Source organism: Pogona vitticeps, chromosome 1, assembly GCF_051106095.1.
Source record: "Pogona vitticeps strain Pit_001003342236 chromosome 1, PviZW2.1, whole genome shotgun sequence".
NCBI lineage: Eukaryota > Metazoa > Chordata > Lepidosauria > Squamata > Agamidae > Pogona > Pogona vitticeps.
Window position 1 is genome coordinate 107,888,493 of NC_135783.1, and position 24,972 is coordinate 107,913,464.

At 41.7% G+C, this 24,972-nt stretch overlaps 1 protein-coding gene across 1 annotated transcript in view; it reads left to right on the forward strand.

Annotated features, from left to right (window-relative positions):
* The window catches only part of RNGTT (RNA guanylyltransferase and 5'-phosphatase), a 169,229-nt gene that overhangs the window by 79,893 nt on the left and 64,364 nt on the right, over positions 1-24,972 (forward strand). Inside the window, exon 12 of the mRNA XM_020789179.3 lies at positions 24,788-24,856. Coding sequence (XP_020644838.3) covers positions 24,788-24,856 — 69 coding nt within the window. The remainder of the gene's footprint in view (positions 1-24,787; positions 24,857-24,972) is intronic.

Sequence of the window (24,972 nt, forward strand, 5' to 3'; positions counted from 1 at the left end):
AGCAGGATCTGTTCTCAGTCATCCCAGAGTGCAGGACATGTAATACAGTAATAGGCTCAAGATACAGGAAGCCGTATTTAGGCTGAATATCAGGAAAAAAGTTCTTAAGTGTCAGAACAGTACAACAGTGGAACCAATTACCTTGGTAGGTGCTGAGCATTCCATCACTGAAGGCATTCAAGAGAAAACTGGACAAGCATCTGTCAAATCTGCTTTGGTTGGACTCGGTGGTCTTATAGGCCCTTCCAACTCAGATGTTTTATGATTCTATGAAAATGCACCCTTGTCTGCCATCTTTGTCTATAGAAAACCATTCTGTCTCTCCATACGCTGCCCTAATTGTAGCTTCTTGTCCACAGTACAAATCATGTACCCATTTCTTTCAGGAAAGTCCATAGTTTCTCATGATCCAAGTAGTCAAAGGCTTTGCTGTATTCTATGAAGCATAGACTGATGTTCTTCTGAAATTCTTTGGTGCTCTCCGGTAGCCAGTAGATAATTGCAATGTGATGTTGAGTATTGCTTCCTTTTCAAAATCCAGCTTGAACACCAGGCATTTCTAGCTTCGTGTAAGATAGACATCTTTGTTGCAACACTTTGAGCATCACTTTGCTTGCATCAGAGATTAAAACAATGGTCCTATAGTAACTGCTCCCTTCTTACAGATTGAAATGTATATTGAGATTTTCCAGTCTTTGGACCATTGTTTTGTTTTCCATATATGCTTTCCAGTGTGTTGACAATTGTTTGGTTTCCACATTTTCCACCATAGGCCTTTTAATTTACAAAATGCCATTTGTTTTGAAGGTATGGCAACAACTCAATGAGCAAGGACTTTGCTGCTCTGAGAACTCTCAGGAATAGAAGGGCTGGAGATATGAAAAAAATAAATAAATCATTGATTAGGTATAGAAACAAATGGGGTCTCATTAACTGCTGAAGAATGAAGAATGGGGACTTGTAATTGTAACACAGTGGAAGTAAAGAACAGATTTAAGGAACTAGATTTGGTGGACAGAGTGCCTGAAGAACTTTGGATAGAGGCTCGTAACATTGTCCAGGAGGCAGCAACGAAAACCATCCCAAAGAAAAGGAAATGCAAGAAAGCAAAGTGGCTGTCCAACGAGGCCTTAGAAATAGCAGAGAGGAGAAGGGAAGCAAAATGCAAGGGAGATAGGGAAAGTTACAGAAACCTGAATGCAGACTTCCAAAGAATAGCAAGGAGAGACAAGAGGGCCTTCTTAAATGAACAATGCAAAGAAATAGAGGAAGATAACAGAAAAGGAAAGACCAGAGATCTGTTCAGGAAAATTGGAGATATTAGAGGAACATTTTGCGCAAAGATGAACATGATAAAAGACAAAAATGGGAGGGACCTAACAGAAGCAGAAGACGTCAAGAAGAGGTGGCAAGAATACACAGAGGAATTATATCAGAAAGATGTGGATATCCCGGACAACCCAGACAATGTAATTGCTGACCTTGAGCCAGACATCCTGGAGAGCGAAGTCAAGTGGGCCTTAGAAAGCCTGGCTAACAACAAGGCCAGTGGAGGTGATGGCATTCCAGTTGAACTATTTAAAATCTTGAAAGATGATGCTGTTAAGGTGCTACATTCAATATGCCAGCAAGTTTGGAAAACTCAACAGTGGCCAGAGGATTGGAAAAGATCAGTCTACATCCCAATCCCAAAGAAAGGCAGTGCCAAAGAATGCTCCAACTACCGTACAATTGCACTCATTTCACACGCTAGCAAGGTTATGCTCAAAATCCTACAAGGTAGGCTTCAGCAGTATGTGGACCGAGAACTCCCAGAAGTACAAGCTGGATTCCGAAGAGGCAGAGGCCAAATTGCTAACTTGCGCTGGATTATGGAGAAAGCCAGAGAGTTCCAGAAAAATATCTACTTCTGCTTCATTGACTATGCGAAAGCCTTTGACTGTATGGACCACAGCAAACTATGGCAAGTTCTTAAAGAAATGGGAGTGCCTGACCACCTTATCCATCTCCTGAGAAACCTATATGTGGGACAGGAAGCAACAGTTAGAACTGGTCATGGAACAACTGAGTGGTTCAAAATTGGGAAAGGAATACGGCAAGGCTGTATATTGTCCCCCAGCTTATTTAACTTATATGCAGAATACATCATGCGGAAGGCTGGACTGGAAGAAACCCAAGCCGGAATTAAGATTGCCGGAAGAAATATCAACAACCTCCGATATGCAGATGATACCACTCTGATGGCAGAAAGTGAGGAGGAATTAAAGAACCTTGTAATGAGAGTGAAAGAGGAGAGTGCAAAAAACGGTCTGAAACTCAGCATCAAAAAAACTAAGACCATGGCCACTGGTCCCATCACCTCCTGGGAAATAGAAGGGGAAGATATGGAGGCAGTGTCAAATTTTATCTTCCTGGGCTCCATGATCACTGCAGATGGAGACAGCAGCCCTGAAATTAAAAGGCGCCTTCTTCTTGGGAGGAAAGCGATGACAAATCTTGACAGCATCTTGAAAAGCAGAGACATCACCTTGCCAACAAAAGTCCGAATAGTCAAAGCTATGGTTTTTCCTGTCATGATGTATGGAAGTGAGAGCTGGACCATAAAGAAAGCAGACCACCGAAGAATTGATGCCTTTGAATTGTGGTGCTGGAGGAGGCTCTTGAGAATCCCCTGGACTGCAAGGAGAACAAACCTATCAGTTCTAAAGGAAATCAACCCTGAATGCTCACTTGAAGGACAGATCCTGAAGCTGAGGCTCCAGTACTTTGGCCATCTCATGAGAAGAAAAGAGTCCTTGGAAAAAACCTTGATGTTAGGAAGGTGCGATGGCAAGAGGAGAAGGGGACGACCGAGGATGAGATGGCTGGACAGTGTCTGCGAAGCAACCAACATGAACCTGACACAACTCCGGGAGGCAGTAGAAGAAAGGAGGGCCTGGCGTGCTCTGGTCCATGGGGTCACGAAGAGTCGGACATGACTAAACGACTAAACACACACACACACAAATTGTAACAGCCACCCTCAAACCTCAGAGAGTGGTTGCTATCTCACTTTTAAAAACTTCTGCTGCCACCAACCTATCCTTTAAAATGACAAAGGACAAGGATTTCTTCAAAACAAAAAATGGTTTATTGATTACAGAAAACTAAAATAGCAGATCACTGGTAAAGAATCAATTAATCAATCACTGTTAATAAACACTGGCTCACACAGACTATTTTTCACTGACAGACTCTCTCACTCACTATAACTAACAATCACTTTACACCCTCAGCTCAAACTCTCATCTGCCCAATCTCCCCTCACACACTCTTCACCCCCTTTTTATACTAGCTCCTCCCCTTAAGTTCCACCCTCCGTCACACCATAGGCTGATGACTCACTGCCCAGCTGTGACTGACAGGTGATGGTATGTCCGCCCGTTACCGTAATTATATTGTAACATACGCTAGTACTATAGAAGGAATCCTGCTTTGTGTTTCAAGCGCCTTGTGAGACAGATCATGCTAAGCCACCAGAAGAGAAACCCTTGAACATGGTGGTGGTTGGGGTGGGGGGAGCAGAGGCTTGTTCTGTCTCTGTATCCAGTGGATACTGTGATCTCAGAACCCACAGAGAGCCTCAAGCAAACTCTTGCCCCTTTACATCTCCCTTCTAGCTCAGAGCTGAAAGAAAGAAGCCCAATTGCATTGGGCTTGCACTGTTTCTGCATAGGCATTTTAGTCTCAAAGTGCAGAGTCAAACCAAATGCGCCTTCCTACCCTCTATATCTTGGGATTTGAAAAGCAAGGGGTGAGCTTGTCTGCACTTATGCCCAACAAATGCATAGAAGAAAACAATTTTGGGGCTTTGCCTGAACTTTAGGCCCATGTCTGTTGGAAGTCTTGGGCCCATCTCCCTAACTAAACCCTGGTTGAAATTCTATGGAAAGCTGGTGATATCAGCAAGGGGCAGTTTCCAGAAATTAAACACTTCCTACTTCTGTTTCATGGCTCTCAGGGCTCCCATGTAATTGCTTTAAATGGCTGGAAGCTGTGGGATGGGAGGAGGGAGTCTGTAATTACCAAAAATCATTGCCTCTGTGATGACAATACTGATGGTGGCGGTTTTTGATAATTAAAGACTGTCTTCTCCCAGCCTGCAGCTGCCATGGCTTCTGCACAAAGAAAGGGATGATATGGGACCTGTGGGAACAGCAAGAAGTAGGAAATATTTCATTTACAAAAATTATCTGGGCTGACAATATCATCAGCCTTCCATGGGTATAGTTACACCAACAGAATTTCAAGACCTGTCTTGGCAAATGAGGTTATAGAACCCTTGTGTTTGAAACAAAGGTGTGATCATTTTGAGATGCTTTTAATGTTAGTTTCCATTTGAGATTTACATTCAGAGATCTGTGTTGGAGAGAGATACCTTAACCTATCCTGCCTGGAAAATGAGCTATGTTCCTTTCATTGAAAAACCTGTTTTATTATGAAAACAGTTCTGTTCTTCCTTTTTATCTCAGAAAGCAGTACCCAAGGCAGTTAACAAGCAAACCATAAAGCTTAGGAAAAGACAAAATATAGAAGCCGTCAGTGTTGCTCACTATATTAAGCTATACATTAAAACTGCAGCATGGTGCTAGTTTTGAAGAATGATTGCCTGAGATTCAAGAGATCTCCCCTTTTTTCTTTTTCCTTTCGCTCCTTCTTCTTCCTCTTCTCCCCCCTCCCTTCCCCCCCCTTTCCCCTCTTGGATTAATCTGGATTTTATCTTAGTTTATTTTTTATATTATATGTAAACTGCCCAAAGTAGACCCGTTCTAGATGGGTGGTATATAAATCTAATGAATGAATGAATAAATAAATAAATAAGTAGATGTTTTTAGGAAGGTATATTTGCTGGTGATACTGATTTTATTTAATGGGTTTCAAGGGGAGTAGCAGGCTGCCTGCTATAGAAATAACTAAAAACCAAACAAAAACACAGTTTGCCAGTGACAATAGTATCCTTTGTTAGATATGCTATAAAATTTCAGCAAATCAATTTAGTCTGAGATGAACATGATTTAAATAGGGCAGTAGTCAGACAACATTAACAGATAGCAGTAATAATCTCTAATAGCTTTGCCATGCAATTAGTCAGCCTTTTCCATCTAAAGTATATTTTGTTCTTTTACATTTTCCTCAGGATTTTAAAAGGACACTGGCATTAATTTTAATTTCTAGGGAACAGCAATTTTGCCTTTTGATGATATAAAGCCTTGAAAAGCTAAATACAGTACTCAGCAGCCGCTACACTGCTGTTGACAGGCTTTCAGTGTTTAAAGTCACAATAAATCTATTTCTTGCCTCTTAGGAGTTGCTTTTGTAAATGCTCAGGGGGCTACATGGTTGCAGGACAGCTCTATTGCACAAATTGTTGCTTCGTCATTAAGTTTTGCTTGACTCTTTGTGACCCCATGGACCAGACCACACCATGCCCTCCTGTCTTCCACTGCCACCCGGAGTTTGGTCAAATTGCACAAATGGATACCGTTAAATTACCAAAATCCTCTTGACTAAATTATGCCAGCAAAGCTTGATGATGTCATTAGCAGGAAGAGATCCTCATTAATTAAAGACCTCCACCATCTGTCCCATGGCTTATATTACTTGCAAATTATCAGTTTTTCTGTTTTCCCCCCTTCTCCTCCTACTATGGATTGTTTTCCTTTGTCTCCAGGTGTTTTTTTTTTTGGGGGGGGAGGAATTTCATGCATAGTTTCTTGTGAAAAGTGTGAGAGGAGAGACCTAAAACAGTTCTGACATGTCGCTGTTTAGTCATTAAGTCATGTCTGACTCTTTGTGATCCCATGGACCAGAGCACGCCAGGCCCTCCTGTCTTCCACTGCCTCCCGGAGTTGAGTCAAATTCATGCTGGTAGCTTTGATGACACTGTCCAACCATCTCGTCCTCTGTTATCCCTTTCTTCTCTTGCCTTCACACTTTCCCAACACCAGGGGCTTTTCCAGGGAGTCTTCTCTTCTCATGAGATGGCCAAAGTACTGGAGCCTCAGCTTCAGGATCTGACCTTTCAATGAGCACTCAGGGTTGATTTCCTTCAGAACAGATAGCTTTGTTCTCCTTGCAGTCCAGGGGACTCTCAAGAGCCTCCTCCAGCACCACAATTCAAAAACATCAATTCTTTGGCAGTCAGCCTTCTTTATGGTCCAGCTCTCACTTCCATACATCACTACAGGAAAAACCATAGCTTTGACTATGCGGACCTTTGTTAACAAGGTGATGTCTCTGCCTTTTAAGATGCTGTCTAGGTTTGTCATCAATTTCCTCCCGAGAGCAGGTATCTTTTAATTTTGTGGCTGCTGTCACCACCTACAGTGATCATGGAGCCCAAGAAAGTAAAATCTGTCACTGCCTCCATAAATTCCCCTTCTATTTGCCAGGAGGTGATGGGGCCAGTGGCCATGATCTTAGTTTTTTTGATGTTGAGTTTCAGACCATTTTTGCGCTCTCCTCTTTCACCCTCATTAAGAGGTTCTTTAATTCCTCCTCACTTTCTGCCATTAGAGTGGTGTCATCTGTATAGCTGAGGTTGTTGATATTTCTTCTGGTAGTCTTAATTCTGGCTTGGGATTCCTCTAGTCCAGCGTTTTGCATGATGTATTTTGCATATAAGTTAAATAAGCAGGGGGACAATATACTGCCTTGTCGTACTCCTTTCCCAATTTTGAACCAAACAGTTGTTCCATATCCAGTTCTAACTGTTGCTGCCTGTCCCACATACAGATTTCTCAGGAGATAGATACGGTGTTCAGGCACTCCCATTTCTTTAAGAACTTGCCATAGTTTGTTGTGGCCCACACAGTCAAAGGTTTTTGCATAGTCAATGAAGCAGAAGTAGATATTTTCTGGAACTCTCTGGCTTTCTCCATAATCCAGCGCATGTTACCAATTTTGTCTCTAGTTCCTCTGACATGTACTTGCATGTTAATATCCAGTGCAAACATTCTGGTTGAGTTTGAGGAGGAAGGAAACAGCAGAGGAGGGGGGAAAGTTATGGTAGGTGGAATCATTAGATTTTTTTAAAGATAGACATTGGGGTTGGAAAGCCCAAAGGCTCCATCATGGTGCATGGCATATTACTGTGTGTTGGGGGAGTGTCTGGTAACTTTCAGTTCCAATAATCTGGATGCAGCTCATTGTAGATGTACTATACAGTGGAGCCTCGACTTACTAATGACCCAGCATGCTACCATTTTGAGTTATAACCAGTTCCGGCTGCAAAATTTTGCTATGAGTTGCAGCCGGAGCTTCGAGTTACAACCAGAAAAAGGCAGGGGAAAAAGGCGGGGAATTCAAATTGCTAACCGTTGGTGGTGAAGAGGCTACTTCTCTGTAGATTTTTTTGCCCCCGCGGTTAGAGAGTGTGCGATTGGAGGAGGCTTCGGACTGCCTGGTAAGGTAAGGTGCTGCTTTCTACTTGTTAAAAACTGTTCTGGGTGGGTTTTGCAGCGTGATTTTGGGCTAGGTTGTGAGATTATGTTTCTATGCTGTGATGGGTCTTGCAGGTTTGTTTGTTTGTTTGTTTTCCCATTTCTGATGGGTCTTGTGAGGTTTGTTTGCTTTTTGGATCTCCCCCATTTCCGATAGGTCTTGTGGGGTTTGTTTGCTTTCTGCTTTGCTTTTTTTGCATTTCTGATGGCTCTTACACGGTTTGTTTGCATTCTGCTTTGCTTTTTTCTCATTTCTGATGGGTCTTACACGGTTTGTTTGCTTTCTGTTTTGCTTGTTCTGCATTTCCGATGGGTCTTGCATGGTTTGTTTGTCCCCCCCCCCTTGTCCAGAATGGATTAATTGCGTTTCCGATGGGTCTTGCAGGGTTTTTTTTGGTGATTTTTTAATTTGGCCGGAACGGATTAATTGCATTTCAATGTATTCCTATGGGAAATGGTGCTTCAACGTACGACCATTTCAAGCTACAACTGGAGTTCCAGAACTAAATAAGTTTGTAAGTCGAGGCACCACTGTACAGTTTGTTTATTTGTTTGTTTGTTTGTTTGTTTGTTTGTTTGTTCGTTCATTCATTCATTCATTCATTCATTCATTCATTCATTCATTCATTCATTCATTCATTCATTCATTCATTCTATTTGTACCCTGCCTCTCTAGTCAAAACGACCACAGTTTAATTTTAACCGTAAAAAAAGCTCTCTGTAGTACCACTTGGTGATTTGTTTCTGCCTTGATTTACATTTTCCCTCACAACAATATACCTTTCTTATTTAAATGACTATTCTACTGACACTTGTACATTCATATGTGTTTGACTAAAATGTCAGTCTGGAAAATGCATTACCCCAGGCATATGACTCTATGTTACGGTTCTAGCTGGTAAATGCCTGAGTGAGCAGAAGAGCTTTGCAGCATGCCACATAAGCTATTGAACCAGAGGTAAAGCTGCACATTCCTAGAAGTGTGAACTCTTGTAGTGTAGATTTTGGACATTGCATATACTCTATTCAAGTCAGCGACATTTATTTTTAACTTCATGTTTTTCTTCTATGTTTATAGTAACCATGGGTATGATTATTACCTGTCTTAAAGTGTCCAGAAGAATTTTGAAAGTAGTTCTTTTCTTTTAAGAGATGGTATTATATCTTATTACCAGTCTGTTCTTTGTCTTTCAATCATGTCAGTGGCTATAATAACTAATTAATATTTTAAGATAGATACCAGGAGGCCCCTGCAGTGCAACATTAATTGCAGTTTGCCGAGTGCTCCTTTTCATGACTAGTCAATCATCCCTGTCCTTTTCCAGGATGCTCCATACATTACCCCCTTCCTCCTGTTTTTCCCTTCCCAGTGTTCAGTCAGCATTCCAGGGCCACCAAGAATTCTCAGTCCTAGTTAAGCTGGGGTTTCTTCTCACCATTTCTCCTAGGGCAGGCATGGAGAGGAGGGAGAGGAGATACATTTTCTAGAGCAGTGGTCCCCAACCTTTTCTGAACTGCTGGTTGTGGAGGTGGAGTCCATGCGTGGAGGGGGCACCCCCCCTGCACTTGCATATGGGCAGAGTGCACTTGCACATATGCAGAGATGGGCAGGGTGCACTCACAGATGGGGGCGTGCTCATGCACAGATGGGTGGAGTGTGCTTGCGGATGGGTGGGGTGCACTCGTGCGCATATGCAGATGGGGCTGCGCTTGCGGATGAGTGGGGCACGCTCACACGCATGTATGGAGGGGAGGGTTGTGCTCGCGGAGGGGAGGGGCACCCATGTGTCTGGGTGGGAGGGCCATGTGTGCATGGGGGGGAGTGTGTGTGGGAGATCTGTCTCTGCAGCCCGGTCCTGCCATGGCCATGAACCAGCACCGGGCCACAGACTGGGGGTTGAGGGGCCCTGTTCTAGAGCCATGTCTTGTAACAGAGCCTCTGTTTGAGAACACTTGAATCTTGGATTTTCCCCAAGCCTGCTCTTATATTTGATCAATGCCACATATGTCATTGCTGGCTTTCATGTCTGATATTTGGAAATATGCAATGATAAAATAAACTTCAAAAGAAACTACACAATCCTCTGTAGGCATTTGAACAATGAGCCATTCCATGTGTACTGGTTTACTGAAAATTCATTTGTGCATCTCATGTTTTCTATTTTCTAGTGGTGGCTGATCACCAGCTATGTAATTCATTTTGAGCATTGTGATTTGTTTTCCTCAGTTCAGATTATTGCCACTTCATATGCATTTTTTTATAAGTACAAAATATTTGCTTACTATTTCTTAATTGCAAATGCAGATGGCTTTGTTTTCTTAACATATCCATTTAGTGAAAGTCTGATATGATTTATTTATTAGTACCTGTCTAGGAGTGTATTTCCTTTTAAGAGATCTCTTATTTCTTAAGCCAGGAAAGCATGTTAAAACATAAGATGGGCATGAACATTCTTTGATGAAATGTTACTTTTTTTCTGTTGTATCTACCAACAGCTCTGTGGGAACTATACCAGATAAAATGACAGTTGTAAAATCTGTTTCTATGTAGGACATCTTCTTTTACATTAGGAGAAGGGGGCTAGTTTGCCCTTCAGCAAAATAATAAAAGAACTGGGTTGCATATAGGGTTGCCATATTTCCTAGTAGATTGTGTTTCACTAGGATTTTAGGCATGTGAGCCAGTGCCGATATAGCCTATCAGTTGACATGTATTTTTTTTTCAAGTTTTAAGCTCAGGTAGAACTGGGGTGTAAAACATGCCGTTATTGTTTTGGTCAGTAGTTTTGTGAGAAATGTGCCATTTATTAGCCAATAAATGAAACCATCCACAATTTGAAAGGATCCCATAAATGTGTAAACTATAAGAACGTGTCTCATGAGTAATTGCGAGGCACCACTGTACATAGAAGCAGCTTCTTTGCCTACCAACAGTTAGCAATTTGAATTCCCTGCCTATTTCTGTTCGTAGCTGGAAGCTCCAGCAGCGAGTCTAAGCAAAATTTTGCGGCTGGAGCTGGTCATAACTTGAAATGGTTGTATGTCGGGCTATTCATAAGTCGAGGCACCACTGTATAGGATCCCTGGGAGGCCACTAGTTTATAAAGTTGCATAGTCAGAAGTGACTGATGGCATACAAAAACAGCAGGACAGACATGAATCATGTACAGTATTATAGTAGACACCACATATCCTAGTGATAAAACTGCACCTTTAATACTTTAGGCCCTTTCTGATCTTTGTGTTCTGTGTTCTAGATCGGTCCTACTTTATAATTAACAATGAACCTCATATGTGAGACTTTCCATGTCGAGCAATTTATAGTCAGCTGTGAATCACTGACAGTCAAATTATAAAGTGATGCTCATGTGTATGTGAAGCAGCCCATACACTTCTCAAGCAGATTGAAGTTTTTTTTTTATGGAAAAGCTATAAAAAATATATAGCTTTGGTAAGTAACACATTTTGGATAGAAGGAAAACGTTTGTACTGTAACTGTATCAGGATGGTATCATCAAAGTTATAAAGACTCTAAAAATGGTAAATTGATTCTACCACAAGCAAAAGATGGCTTGCTCCACCCTACCCCAGCAGTACGATTCCTATTTGAGAATTATTGTAGATCCTATTAAGTGAAAGAGTAGGTCAGTAAACGAAATAATGGCATTAAAGTTAACCTGGGCAACCTTTTTCAAATGCCACAGTACAGTGTCGCAGTGATGTGTCACTTTTAAGTATGCTACGTGATTAAAACATGACAGCTGGTCCTAGCAGGAGATGAATGGGAATGAGTAAACTCTTGCCTCGGAGAGTAAACCATAAAACAGCATGGCACTTTCATCAAACCTTAAGACAAATAAACATTCTGAATGCACGTACTAGCTGGCTCCAGTGTTTTCAAGGCTTCGTTTAATATTTGCACAGTTGTGGTTTGCTGTAGTTTTTGTTGTCTTTAGAAGATACCAGATTAAATATTGCTTTACCCTCTAATTTCTTACCTTACCACCCTAATGAATTTTTAAATGATGATATTCCTGACTCAAACGTGTCCATATGAGTGGGTGGCAACCTTGGGGAGCTCAGTAATCTATCAATGTAATTTTTTTTAAAAATGCAGCAGACAGGGAATAGAACTAAAGTCATATAGGGAAAGGCAAGTAGAAGTTCCATTTGCTGGGGCACCTTAGGTTCCATACCTAGGTGGAGAAACAACTGACGCCATCTGGAGCTATTCCTTTGCCAAAATCATGACCTCCTTTCTTTGTTTTATTTTCAGTTTTGTTTTCATTTTCCGTGCCTTCAGGCAGGACTGAATCACCTCACCTATATCAGCCCTGTATTCCCTTGCCAGAATTGGTGCTGTTATTCTCCCTGCCCTTCTCCTTGCTCCATCTGTTCCTCCTTGGATTTGTGTGTGTGTTGTGCGCACACGCGCGTGCATTTATGCATGCACGCACATACGTTTGGCTTATTTGTCATCATCTTCTGTTTTCTATTTCCCCTTCCTTTCTCCATCCAATATATCATTTCTGCTCCCCCCCATCCTCTTCATATTATTAAGTATTACTCAAGAAATTGGCAGAAAAGTCACAGTAGCAGTAGAAAGAATTCCTTCTGGCATTGCTATTAATTCTTTTCTAGTGCAGTCCTTTATTGAATACTTTTCACTATTCACACTGCTTTTTCTACTGTGCATGCACCATCAAAAACTTTCCCTAGCTTCCATCTGTATTATTAAAAATAACCATAGCTGGATCGTGGTTAACATTACCAACAGCAGTATTTTCAAGCACAAATAAACTGTGTTACAGCAAAGAAGCTTTCAAGCTGGCACAGAATTTTTAGTATCAGTATGAACTGCTCTCACTGCTGATGCTTCTTCCTCCCTCTTCTTTCAACTACTGTTCCTTGCTCCTTGGTTTTCTTCTCTTAACAACTGTCTACTCCACTGGACTCTGCTAGTCCGTTCTGGCTCAGAGTAGTGTGCTTTGCAGCCCTAGTGCACTGGAGCTGCTTCTGCTGCCAGCATGGCCGACTGTTTCCTGGAGCTTTCTGTCTTGGAATAAAGACGACAGGATTTGTTGGAAATAATCCCTGATTTTCGTTATACAACTACATCAGTGAACAACATAATTTTAACAAACAAACAAAAAATCCCAGTTATCTCACAACTGGTAGTGAACAGCATTATTTATCTTTTGAAATAGATTGTGAATGGGTATTCATGTAAATTTTATAGCTGAGTAAGAGAATAATTAGAAATTTCTGAGAATAATTAGAAATTTTTGATTCTATGCATCAGTTCATAGACCAACTGCAGTAGTCTCATTGAATCAGTGGGATTTATGTAAGTGTTCACTCATTATTTCGTACTTGATTCAGAGAGCCGAGTGTAGCATTTGGATTTAAGCTGTGGTCTGCAGTGACAGAAAAGGAAGTATAGCAGGGAGTATTAAAACTGGGCTTATTTATATGGTCTGTTTATATGGTAATCTACCGTGGCTGGATATGTTCAGTTATAACTTAAGGAAAGATTTAAGAATATGCAGTTCTGTTCAACCACTATAGTCCATGTACCACTGGGATCAGAAAGACAGATACAAAATGCAAATTGATCAATAAATTTATTCAGAACCTTTAACAAAAAAGCAGGCAATGAAATAACAAAATAACAAAATTAACCAAGGATTGTGAGGGGGGGGGGAGCTGTCTGCACATGGGTTCCAAGGTCTTACATAGCTTTAAGTTATGACTGCCCCAACCTTAGAATGAGTTTTCTCCAATAAAGAGAACATATGATACCCGGGTTATAAACATGAAAACTGGCCAGTTAGCTTCTAGACTGTGTGGATGAGATAGGAAGGGGTGGGTAGTGTGGCTTTTAGAGTTATCTAACATACTATCGTGTTCCTCTGAAATTAAGACACGGTCTTATATTAAATTTTGCTCCAAAAAAACGCATTAGGGCTTATTTTCAGGGGATGTTTTATTTTTTTCATGTACAACAATCTACATATATTCAGATATAGTCCTGTCATCTTCCTCTTTGCTGCCAGGCTTTATATTCCTTTTGCCTGTTTCTTTCTTCAGTCTTGCCCCAGTATGTTGGCTTTCTATATATTTGCCTTTTCCACTCCTTCTCTGCATAATCCCTTGGTACTTTAAAATCTATCCATTCCCCTGTCCAGGGGTCTTCTTGTATTATTTCCACTAAATCCTCTTCCTTATCTATTCTTTCTTCCTGCATACAACAAATTTCCTCCTCCTCTATTTTTGAACTGTCCTCCCTCCTTTCTTCCCCTTCTTTTATATCTTTCTTCTTTCCCGCCAAAATGATGCCCTCTGGTGTTTGTGCTTCTGAATGCAACTCCTGCAACTCTCCCACAATGTTTGTCAATTCTTTCTCAGTCTTTCTGCTGGTAGAGATGGACAGTACACTCTGTGGAGTGCCTTTGGAGGTACTCCCAGCCTCACACTATTCCACCCAATGTTGTATCATTCAAAATTTGACAAGTATTCTCTGCACCCTCCCCCATCCAAGTCATTAGTAAAAATGTTGAAGAGCACCTGGGTCAAAACTGAGCATTGTGGCTTCCTCTTTGTTACCTCCTCCCAGTTTGAGAAGCAGTCTCTAAATATGGTTCTGTAATCAACTGTGTATCCACATGACCTTTGTGCTATTTAACCCACAACTAGTTAGCTTGCCAATGAGACTATCATGGGACACTTTGTTAAAAGCTTTGGTGAAGTCAAGATATATTACATCTATGACATTCCCACCATCTACCAGGGAGGTTACCCCAATCAAAGAATGAGCTAAGGTAAGTTTGGCAGGATTTGTTATTCTCAAATCTGTGTTGGCTTCTAGTTTTTACTGCATTGTTTTCAAAGTACTTGCAAAGTGACTGCTTTATAAACTGCTCCAGAATTATTCCTGGGATTGATTTTAAAAGCTGTTCTTTTCATGTGAACAGAGCAACAACACAAGCAGAAGGACGAGCCTGCACGGTCTCTTCATGGGTTATATTGAATAAAACCTATGTCTGTCCAGATCAGGGAAGAGTTTAGGGAATGTTGGAGAATTAATGGCTGGGGACATATTTATTTAGAATAATTTTTAAGTGAATAGGTTTGGATGTCACAGCTGTTTACAGTTCATCTGAAATGGAAATGAAGGCTTCCAAATTCCTTTTTGCTTTTGCACTGGAGGAGGAGAGTATGCTGCTGCTTTTCCATGCAAAGCTAAACTGCAGTTTACTGTTACGTTTGAATGCAACTATTATTTATTTCTCATTAACTGATAAAACTTGAAATGCACAGATAATTAAATCCTGAAAAACATTTTCTTCAAATTAGTCCTCCGTGCCCTCAAGAATATCAGTTCCTTTTGAAGTGTGTTTTAACATCATATGGAAAAATCTTCTTAGACGTATTTGTTTTTCTTGTTTGAGTGGCACTTGAAAACATCTGGAAGAATTAATGACAGAATTTTGCTTTTTTAAAAAGTAAACACTGAAAAGCTTTTGAAATTATTGATACAAATATTGTTGTCAAATATGTTTGGGGATGTTATTTTGGATGTATTAAATATGATGAAGCCCTCTATATTCTGAAGCAATCTTGGCTTTCATGGGTTAGGGTTTAGCATGGGAGTTTCGTTATTGGTTTCCTAGTGTGTGATGACTTTCTGTTCTAGAAAGTCACACGGCTCCTCAGCTGTATAAGGCAATTCTATACATACCTTCCTCATAGTAAACACAATTTTGACCTTTAAGTAGACATGCCTAGGGCATCTTGTTGGATGGTTGTTAGAGGGTTGTTTGGCAAGCTTATGAAGAATATTTTAGCACTTTAAAGATGCTCCATTCAGTTCATCAAGACATCACCAAGGGTATTTTAGAATATTTTGTGGTATGACCGCAGAGACTTCAGTGTCCATCTGGCAGCCATTTATTAAGTATGGAGCATCTTGCCTCAGGGCATACTCAGCGAGCCATGGGGAATACTGCCCTTTCAACAATTTCATGACTCAAATCCCAGCCTTACAATTTAAGATAAGTTGTTGACTGTGAAAACAAGCTCAGTCATCAGTGTCTGAAATCGGCAACATAGAATATGAAATTAATATGTTTCATATTTTGTGACGGTTATTTCCTGGAAAACAAAAGCAACATGTAGTAAAATGTGTTGCCTTTAAAGTAATCAAGTGACCTTGTACTGTAGTAGCATCAAATATTCTCGGTTTACTGACCTGGGCAACTCTGAAAGCATTCTGTACTGACTTGCAGTAATTCAGAGTCACCCAGTACTTCAAGTGTTATTCCCTAATGTAACAGATGGCGCTCGCTGTGAAAGACTGACAAGCTGTGGGATAGCAAAGCATTACTAATAAACCTTGTCATATGTTAAACTTGACCTGACATTAATCAGGTTTGGAATGCTACAAATGAATCATGGGTAGTCGTTAATGTGCTGATGCTATTAGTGAGCAGCGGTACCATACTGTTTTCTTTTTTTAAATAAAAAAATCAATTATGTGCTTAATTTATAGTTAGTGGTAATACTGCTGCCTTTAGCATTTTGCACTGCATGTTTTCCTCCTTTCCAACAGCTTGTTTGACCTAGTATGATGAGAGGTGGCCAGATACAGTATTGCAAGTTGAAATACTGAAGCAGCAAGTTACCAGTTCTGATCTTATCTCAGTCAAAAAGACAATGGGGGACTAGTAATTACTCCTCTTCCTGTTGTTATTACTTGCCAGTGTGTCTACATTCTCACTTTCTCTCCTCCTTCTCCTTTGAAGGAGAAAAGAGGCAGAGCACAGCTGTTTTATTCTGCTTTGTTTCTATGACTGGGACATCTTACCAGTGTTCTTCAATTTTTTTCATAAATTCCTTTCTTTGTGTGTTTCTTGGTTGGACAAAGACAGTAGATTTTTGACACTGTTGTTAATGTATTAGAAGATTTTTCTTATTTTTTGAGGTTTAAGAAATGCAGATGATGAAGGTTTGCTTTTGCTTGGATTAACTCAGTGGTTCTTAACCTTTTTGAAAGAAACGCCCCCTTGAGCCATTGAGGAAGTTATCATCGACCCCCTTTCCGGCGGTGATATCTTATTTATTTATTTATTTATTTATTTATTTATTTATTTATTTATTTATTTATTTATTTATTTATTTATTTAAGACACTTAAATCCAATGACCCCTGAAAACAAAATTAAATTCCAAGAAAATGAAATGCCCCTAAAAAAAGTAACATTTAATAATTTAGTTGCAAGTGAATTTTAAGATGCAAAAAAAAATATAAAAAGGGCATAAAAACAAATTCAGGAACTAAAAATTTCAAGACAAAAAGTCTAAAACTAAATTAAAATTGGAGGAAAATATATATTCATGCACACTGTAAAAAGGCTGCAGCCATCTTCACAGGTTTGGCTTGCTCCAGCGCCCCCCTACCGCCCCCTTCTGCTCCAGTGCCCCATGTCGCCCCTTTTCGTTCTACCGCCCCCGTGAAAAATGAAATCGCCCCCTGGGGGGCATTATCGCCCACGTTAAGAACCACTGGATTAACTAATAAGATTGGGATGTTTTTTAATTCTTGGCCTAAAAATCCCACAATTTTCCCTTCTGGGAGTCTCACCTGACAGATAGACACCTAAATGTGGCTCACCTGGGAGCAAGGCCTCAACTGGAAGGCTTTGAGGCTAAGTTAGGCCTACCTCTATCGAAGCTTCCTGTTTCTGCTGCAGTGCTTGCTTTGAGCTTTTTTTTTCTAAACAGGGAGCTAGGTCTAACTTAGCTTCAAAGCCTTTCAGTTGAGTCTTTTCTCCCAGGTGAGCCACATTTACATGTCTATTTGTCAGAATGGGGAATTGTTGGATTTGTAGGCTAAGAAATCAAAAAATCCCGTCCCAATTAACTGGTTATAAAGATTTATTGTTATGTGCTGTCAGTTTGATCCTGACTCATGTCAATCCTATGAATTAATGTCCAACAAAAGATTCTGTCATTAACTACCCTGTTCAAGCATTGCAAACTGAAGGCTATAGGTTCATTCATTGAAACAGATCATCTCATGTTAGGTCTTCCTCGTTTCCTACTGCTTCTAATTTTTACTAGCAGTATTGTCTTTTTCAGTGAGTTTTTTATTCTCGTATGTCCTAAACATAATAGGTTTAGTCATTTTCATCTCTAATGAGCATTCAGGCTTGGTTTGATCTAGAATCCATGTGTAGGTCTTTCTCTCTGTCCATGGTGTCCAGAAAGCTCTCTTCCAACAGCATACTTTGAATGCATGAATATTTTTCCTGTTACCTTTCTTCATTGTCCCACTTTCAAATTCATATGTAATGGCTAAAATCCTGCAGTTGCATTATGTACAAATTGTATGCACTCCAGAGTCACCAAAGAATGCTTTAAATTGACATTGATTTGCTGCTGGTAGTACTGATGTCATTGCTGTTGCACTTGTAGAACTGTGCAACAGGATTTCAGCCATTCATCTGGGACATCATAATGTGGATGATCTTGGCCTTTTTTTTTTCATGATCTGCTGTGAGTGTACACCGGTGTTGTGACAACCCCAGACCTACTGGGATATGCCACAGTTTCACTAAGCTGCCACCAACCATTCCCTGTAAGGAGTCACACAGACCAGGGATGGATTTTTAACAAACAAAGGAATAAGGTTTATTTAAATAACACACAGGGAAAATAAAATGATCAAGTGAATAAGATACAGTAACGTGGCTTAGTCTCAATCATACATACACCAGTTTGGTCCACACAGAACACCTTTAAATAAAGCACAGACCCTGAACCTATCAGTTCTGGCTACCCATACAGACACCTGAACCTATCAGGTAGGTACTGACTGACACACAGTAGTACCCTGTCTGACACACAGACTCCCACACCAGCTTCTTCTTCCCAGCTGCTTCTTCTTCTCCACACAAGCTCCACATATATATATAGTACAGCCCCTCCTCCTGATGTCCCGCCTTCCACTCCCCATAGGATGGAACTTTCCCTCCAACCCATGACAGACAGGTAACATCAGTGCTGTATGTAACACCTCCCCTCTTTATAAGTTGTTTTGTAGGGGGAAAGCTAAAGTGCTTTTCACCAAAAAACAACCTGGATCCAAAACATACAAAAACATTTATACTATAACATACAATACCATACTTACTCTAGGATAAACATCTCAATTAGGCATTTAAACATTTACCATTTACAATACATCAAGTTACCTTTACTCATACAAACCAAGCATGTTTAATACACAAGTACATTTAACCTTTGGTCACCAAAATATATACATAGTCCATGTTCCTTCCACCGTCTTCATTCTTCTGGTCGTCTTGACAATGCGTCAGCAACACAGTTCACTGACCCTCTGACCACCTTCACTTCAAAGTCATAGTCTTGTAGGTTTAAAGCCCACCTCATAAGTTTACTATTGTGGGTTTTCATTGTCTTTAACCATTGCAGTGGTGAATGGTCAGTGCACAGACTAAAATGTCTTCCCCAGATGTAAGGCTTGGCCTTCTGGATCGCGTAGACTATGGCCAGGCACTCCTTTTCCACGGTTGCCAAATGTCTCTCACCTTTCTGGAGTTTCCTACTCAGGTAGGACACTGGATGCTGGTCACCATTTTCATCCTCCTGGCAAAGAACTGCTCCTACCCCGCTGTTAGACGCATCGGTGTAGATGATGAACTCCCGGTCGAAGTCTGGAGCACGCAGCACTGGATAGTTGATGAGGGCCTCCTTCAACCTCTGGAACGCCTCCTCACAGTCGCTGGTCCACGGGATGCGGTCATCAGTCTTCTTCCGCGTCAGATCGGTCAGCGGAGCTGCAATCTCGCTAAACCTCGGGATGAACTTTCTGTAGTAGCCCACCAACCCAAGAAATGATTTGACTTTTTTCTTGGTGTTGGGCCTAGGCCAATCACGAACTGCTTCTATCTTGGCCTCTAGGGGTTTTATCACTCCTCCACCTACTATGTGACCCAAGTATTTTATTTCTGGGCTACCCAGCTGCAGTTTGTTCTCTTTGCAGAGCCTAGGCCAAAGCACTTCCTCCCCTGGGTTAAAGTGCCTCTCCCTGGCTTTCTGGTCATCCCAAGCTTTCTTTCTGACCTTTTGAGCTTGCAGGGTCTCTGCTGCTAGCTCTAGGTTTCTCTTTAGGTCATTCCTTAAAGAGTCTATATATGTCACAACGTCTTGTGGGTCATCCTGGGTGATCTGCTCCCAATTTTGTTTGATTAAATCAAGGGGCCCTTTCACCCTTCTCCCAAACAAGAGTTCAAACGGACTGAACCCAGTACTGGCTTGTGGCACTGATCGATAAACAAACAAAAGGGATTGCAGCTTCTGGTCCCAATTGTTTGGATTCTCAGCCAAGTAAGCCCTAATCATGCGCATTAGAGTCCCATTGAACTTCTCCGTTAACCCATTACTTTCAGGGTGATAGGCAGTGGTTTCCTTGTGTTTAATTCCACAGATTTGCCATAACCGTTTCATGAGCTTCGATGTAAACGATGCGCCCAAATCTGTGATTATTTCTGAGGCAAATCCCATCCTGGACATATACCCCACCAAGGCATCTGCCACTGTGTTAGTTTCAATGTTAGTCAAGGGTATGGCTTCCGGGTACCTTGTGGCATGGTCCACAATGGTGAGAATGAATCTGTTCCCCCTCTTTGTGGCCTTGGGCAAAGGTCCCACAATATCCACGCCTATGCATTTGAACGGAGTGTCAATCACAGGCCAAGGGCACAACTTTGCTTTGGTCCTGTCACGGTTATTCCCCTGCCTCTGACACACATCACATTGTTTACAGAACTCCTTGATCTGCTTCCCTATTTCAGGCCAGTAAAAATTCTGTGTGATTCTCTGCTGTGTTTTGTTCACCCCTAAGTGCGCAGCAAACATGTCAGAGTGCCCCCTTTGTAAGATCATGGGGCGATACTTTTCAGGTACCACCAGCTGACTTCTGATCCCATCTCCCCCTTTTGAGATATTCCTCAGGGTCTCTCTATATAAAATTCCCTTTTCCTCTCGAAATCTCACTGGGGTTTCAGGTGTTAGCAGGGCGTCTGTCACCTGTTCAAAACACTTTTGGAGAGTGGCGTCTGCCTTTTGCTCTTGGCCAAATCGGCTGTCTGTGGTTAAGGTTTCCACCACAGCTTCGGAACTCCCCTCTGCTTCCGTCTCGGGCTCATCAGTACCCCCTTGAACTGTCCCCGTGGTAGCTTGTGAACATGTAATCACTAGCACCCGTTTCACATGTTCAGCCAGGTCATTTCCCACGAGCACGGCTGCTGGCAGAGTCGATGAAATCGCTAGCCACCAAACTCCCCTCCAGCCTTGAAAGTTCACAGGTACCTCCGCTACTGGCAGCGAGATCACCTGTCCCTCAATCCCTGCCACCTTTACGCTCTCATTTGGGATTATATACTCCCTAGGAATAATATCTGGATGGCACAGGGTCACCTGGGAACAAGTATCCCTCAACCCCCTATACTGATGGTCAAGTATTCCTACGTCCACCCCTGCGGTTTCAAACAACTGCGAATCTGTTCTCACTAGTAAGCAGCGCTTGACCTCCACAAGAGGACCATTTTCCCCAGCCTGATCAGCAGATGTAACTGTTCCAGATTGAGTCGCCATGGCAACAGGCTCCCTCTGTGGCAAGGAGCTTAGTTCTTTCTGGACACAGAACACAGCTTTTAGCTTGGTTCCACTCAAATCATGAGGCACATTTCCTTTTAGCTGCTTTAATTTCTCACACTCTGAGATCAGATGGCCCTTTCCTTGACAGAAATAACATTTTCTGCTATATTTTGAGTCTTTCTCATCTGGTTTTGGTTTTCCCTCCAAAATCTGAGGTCTTTGTGGTTTCATGTCTGAGGGCTTCCCTTCACCATGGGCCCCTCCCACTTGCTGGTTTCTCCCTGGTCCCTGAGAGTACTTGCTGTAGGTTTCTTTAGGTTTACCTATCGATTTCCCCTCACCTAAGGGCTTTCTTATTTGGGAAATAAAATCTGCGATCTCGGCCGCTTCTGCCACAGATCTAGGTTTCCTTTCCCTCACCTGGAACTTCAGTTCCCCATACAGGACTGAATAAAACTGTTCCAGCGCTATCAGGTCTTTGAGCTGCTGGTAGGTCTCTCTGTTCCCTCCTGAGATAGCCATTTCTCTAGCAGCCTCACCAGTTGGGCCCCCACTTGGGTAAAAGTCTGCTCTGGTTTCTTGGTGAGTGACCTGAATCTTTGCCTCAGCTGTTCCGCATTTATCCCATGTCTGGCAAACACCAGTTTTTTAAACTCTGCGAAATCTTTCAGCAGTTCCTCTGGCATCTCTGCATAGACTTCTGCCAGGCTGCCACTGATTAAAGATCGCATAATGGTCATCTTCTCAGTTTCCCTTACTGAGAAGTCCACAAACGCTCTTTCCACGAGGGAAAAGAACACCTCAGGGCAATCTCCCTTGTGGTACACAGGGAATTTCTTCAGGTCAGTTTTAGACAATTGGCCCCCCTCAGAATCCCTATTGTTATTATTGTTCTGGTTCATCAGTTCCAATTTTCTTAACTCAAACGCCATTTTCTCTCTCTCCAATCCCAATTCAAATTGTCTTTGTTTCTCCTCCCTTTCCATTTCCCTCACCCTCAGTTCATGCTGTTGGGCTAGGAGCATTTTTCTGAGTTCTGGGTTCTGCTCTCCCGTGCTCTCATCCTGCACTGAGCCAAATTCATCCTCAGAACCTTGGTCTACCTGGGGTTCCCTCACTTCACCCATTTCTGCCATTTGGCTTCGAGTCAAGGGCATAATCCCCCCCCCCCCAGAACAGGCTGCTTTCAAAAGTCAAGCCTCAAAATAAAGCGACCACTTTTTTTCTCTCTCTCTTTTGCCTCAGAACCAGCCTTCTATAGATTGCTGCTGTTCTTTCAGCACTAACTTGCAACTGTTGCCAGCCAGAGTCCACCCCCTCTGCTAGGCCTCTCAGCAGACAGGCTAGATCACTGCTACTTCACTCAGCTTTGCCTCAGCCTTTTCCCACCAAAACAGGTTGCCTCAGAGCTCCCTAATCTAGTCCCCAATCTGAGGTTACACGTTCTTCCACTAGCGTACCTCCCCGTGAGGTAAGCCTAGAAGATTACCTATGCGCTCTCAGATTGTCCCTGACTAGACCCCCCTTGCTCTGGGCACACTTGCCAAGGCTTTGCTGGACCACTGGACAACTGGACTAGTCGTATCCCACACGCTGGACACCAATCAATGTGACAACCCCAGACCTACTGGGATATGCCACAGTTTCACTAAGCTGCCACCAACCATTCCCTGTAAGGAGTCACACAGACCAGGGATGGATTTTTAACAAACAAAGGAATAAGGTTTATTTAAATAACACACAGGGAAAATAAAATGATCAAGTGAATAAGATACAGTAACGTGGCTTAGTCTCAATCATACATACACCAGTTTGGTCCACACAGAACACCTTTAAATAAAGCACAGACCCTGAACCTATCAGTTCTGGCTACCCATACAGACACCTGAACCTATCAGGTAGGTACTGACTGACACACAGTAGTACCCTGTCTGACACACAGACTCCCACACCAGCTTCTTCTTCCCAGCTGCTTCTTCTTCTCCACACAAGCTCCACATATATATACAGTACAGCCCCTCCTCCTGATGTCCCGCCTTCCACTCCCCATAGGATGGAACTTTCCCTCCAACCCATGACAGACAGGTAACATCAGTGCTGTATGTAACAGGGGTCTCCAAACTATGGTCCATGGGCCACATCCAGCTTGCCTTGCCTCTATCCGGCCCGGGCATAGGAAGAGGGGAGAAGGGGGACCCAAGTGATCCCTCACCTCTACTGTCTTTGCAAACATAGCAGGGCTGGGGGATCATTTGGGTCCCCCTTCCCTCCTTCGGCCCTTGAAAATGTTTAAAATATATGATGTAGCCCTCACACTGAAAAGTTTGGAGACCACTGCTGTACACCTTCATTTTTGGGCGCTATAAAAATAATCTATCTTTTTAAAAATGGAAATACTCTTTGATTTTAATGAAGTGCAACTTTTAAAGTTGCTGTTGTTCCCTTAAAATGTAATGAGAGAATTCTATATCCATATCCTTGGAAAAATGCAATGTTTAACAGTGTCTGTAACAAGTCAAAGTATTTACCTCCCCAGACATTTGTCTCCAGAGATTAGTTTTTTATAATAAAATCTTTACATATAAATCAACGTAACCTCTAACTTTCAGCTCTGCTGAGCAGGGCTCCACCTCTCTCATGCGCCACTCCAGCTCCCCCCCCCCCGCACGCAGTGTTCTGTCGTGACCGGAACCTAACGCGATCACTGTGTGGAGGAGGAAGACAGCTGTGTGGAGGGAGGCCGATGTGTGTGCCCAGCTTAGAGGGAAACCTGATGTAAATATTTCAGGCTTTTATGAAATGAGAGAAACACACACAAGTATTTAAGATTAACTATATTTTGGAATGTGATGTTGAACAATGTCTAATAGAAATCAGAAATAAAAGCTTCCACTCTCCTCTAAGTCGTGTTGTTGAAGCAGGGTGGGGCTGAGGGGGTCAAACTCCATACTGACCTACACTTTTTCATTAGATCCAGACTGTGTCTGAATAATGGAATTCTGATGGAAGATATGAAAAATAATGTGACTCATATACCCTTTTCACATATATGCTGGTTGTCATGGATTCAGTGTGGGAAGATGTATGGCTAGACCTGCATGGTGGCACCATGTATTTGGTGTGTCTGCATAAGGTTCAGAAAGGGATATGGTTAAACTACACGAGAACAAATAGGCAAATAATATCAGGGTCTGCTCTAGCTATCTATCTTGTACAGAACAATTTTTTGCTTTCAGACTTTAAAAAAAAAGTTGATGGCCTTCAGTGTACTGTGGCTTATGTGTAATGTAATGCGAGTGGAATAAAAGCCATATTATTGCAATAAATTATACCATTGTACAAACAATTGCACAACTGTATAAATCACACATTCAGTATTGCATACCCTTGTGCAAATGAACAACTTCTAGCAAAATTACACTGTTGACTATAAGCCTATGTATTTCCTTAACCCATTTGATTTTTAAAGATTAGTAAGTGAGCAGTGGATATGGAAAGCAAATCTTTTCCAGGATACAGTACATTAATTAAGGTATTGTGTGGATTATACCTGTGTCTTGTATATGCCATGGTTTTTTAAAGTTATAATTGTAAAATGAAATAATCTTTTGCTGTTTCTTGCAGCTTCTTGAAGGAAATTTTGCTAAAGAAGTCAGTCATGAAATGGATGGACTAATTTTTCAGCCTATAGGAGTAAGTTTCCATGACTTTGTTTTTTGATATTATTTTAATAAGATTTTATGTATGAACTTTCATCAACTTGTGCTGCTGAAACTTTCTTCTATCACTGCCAGGAAAAAAATTAAATA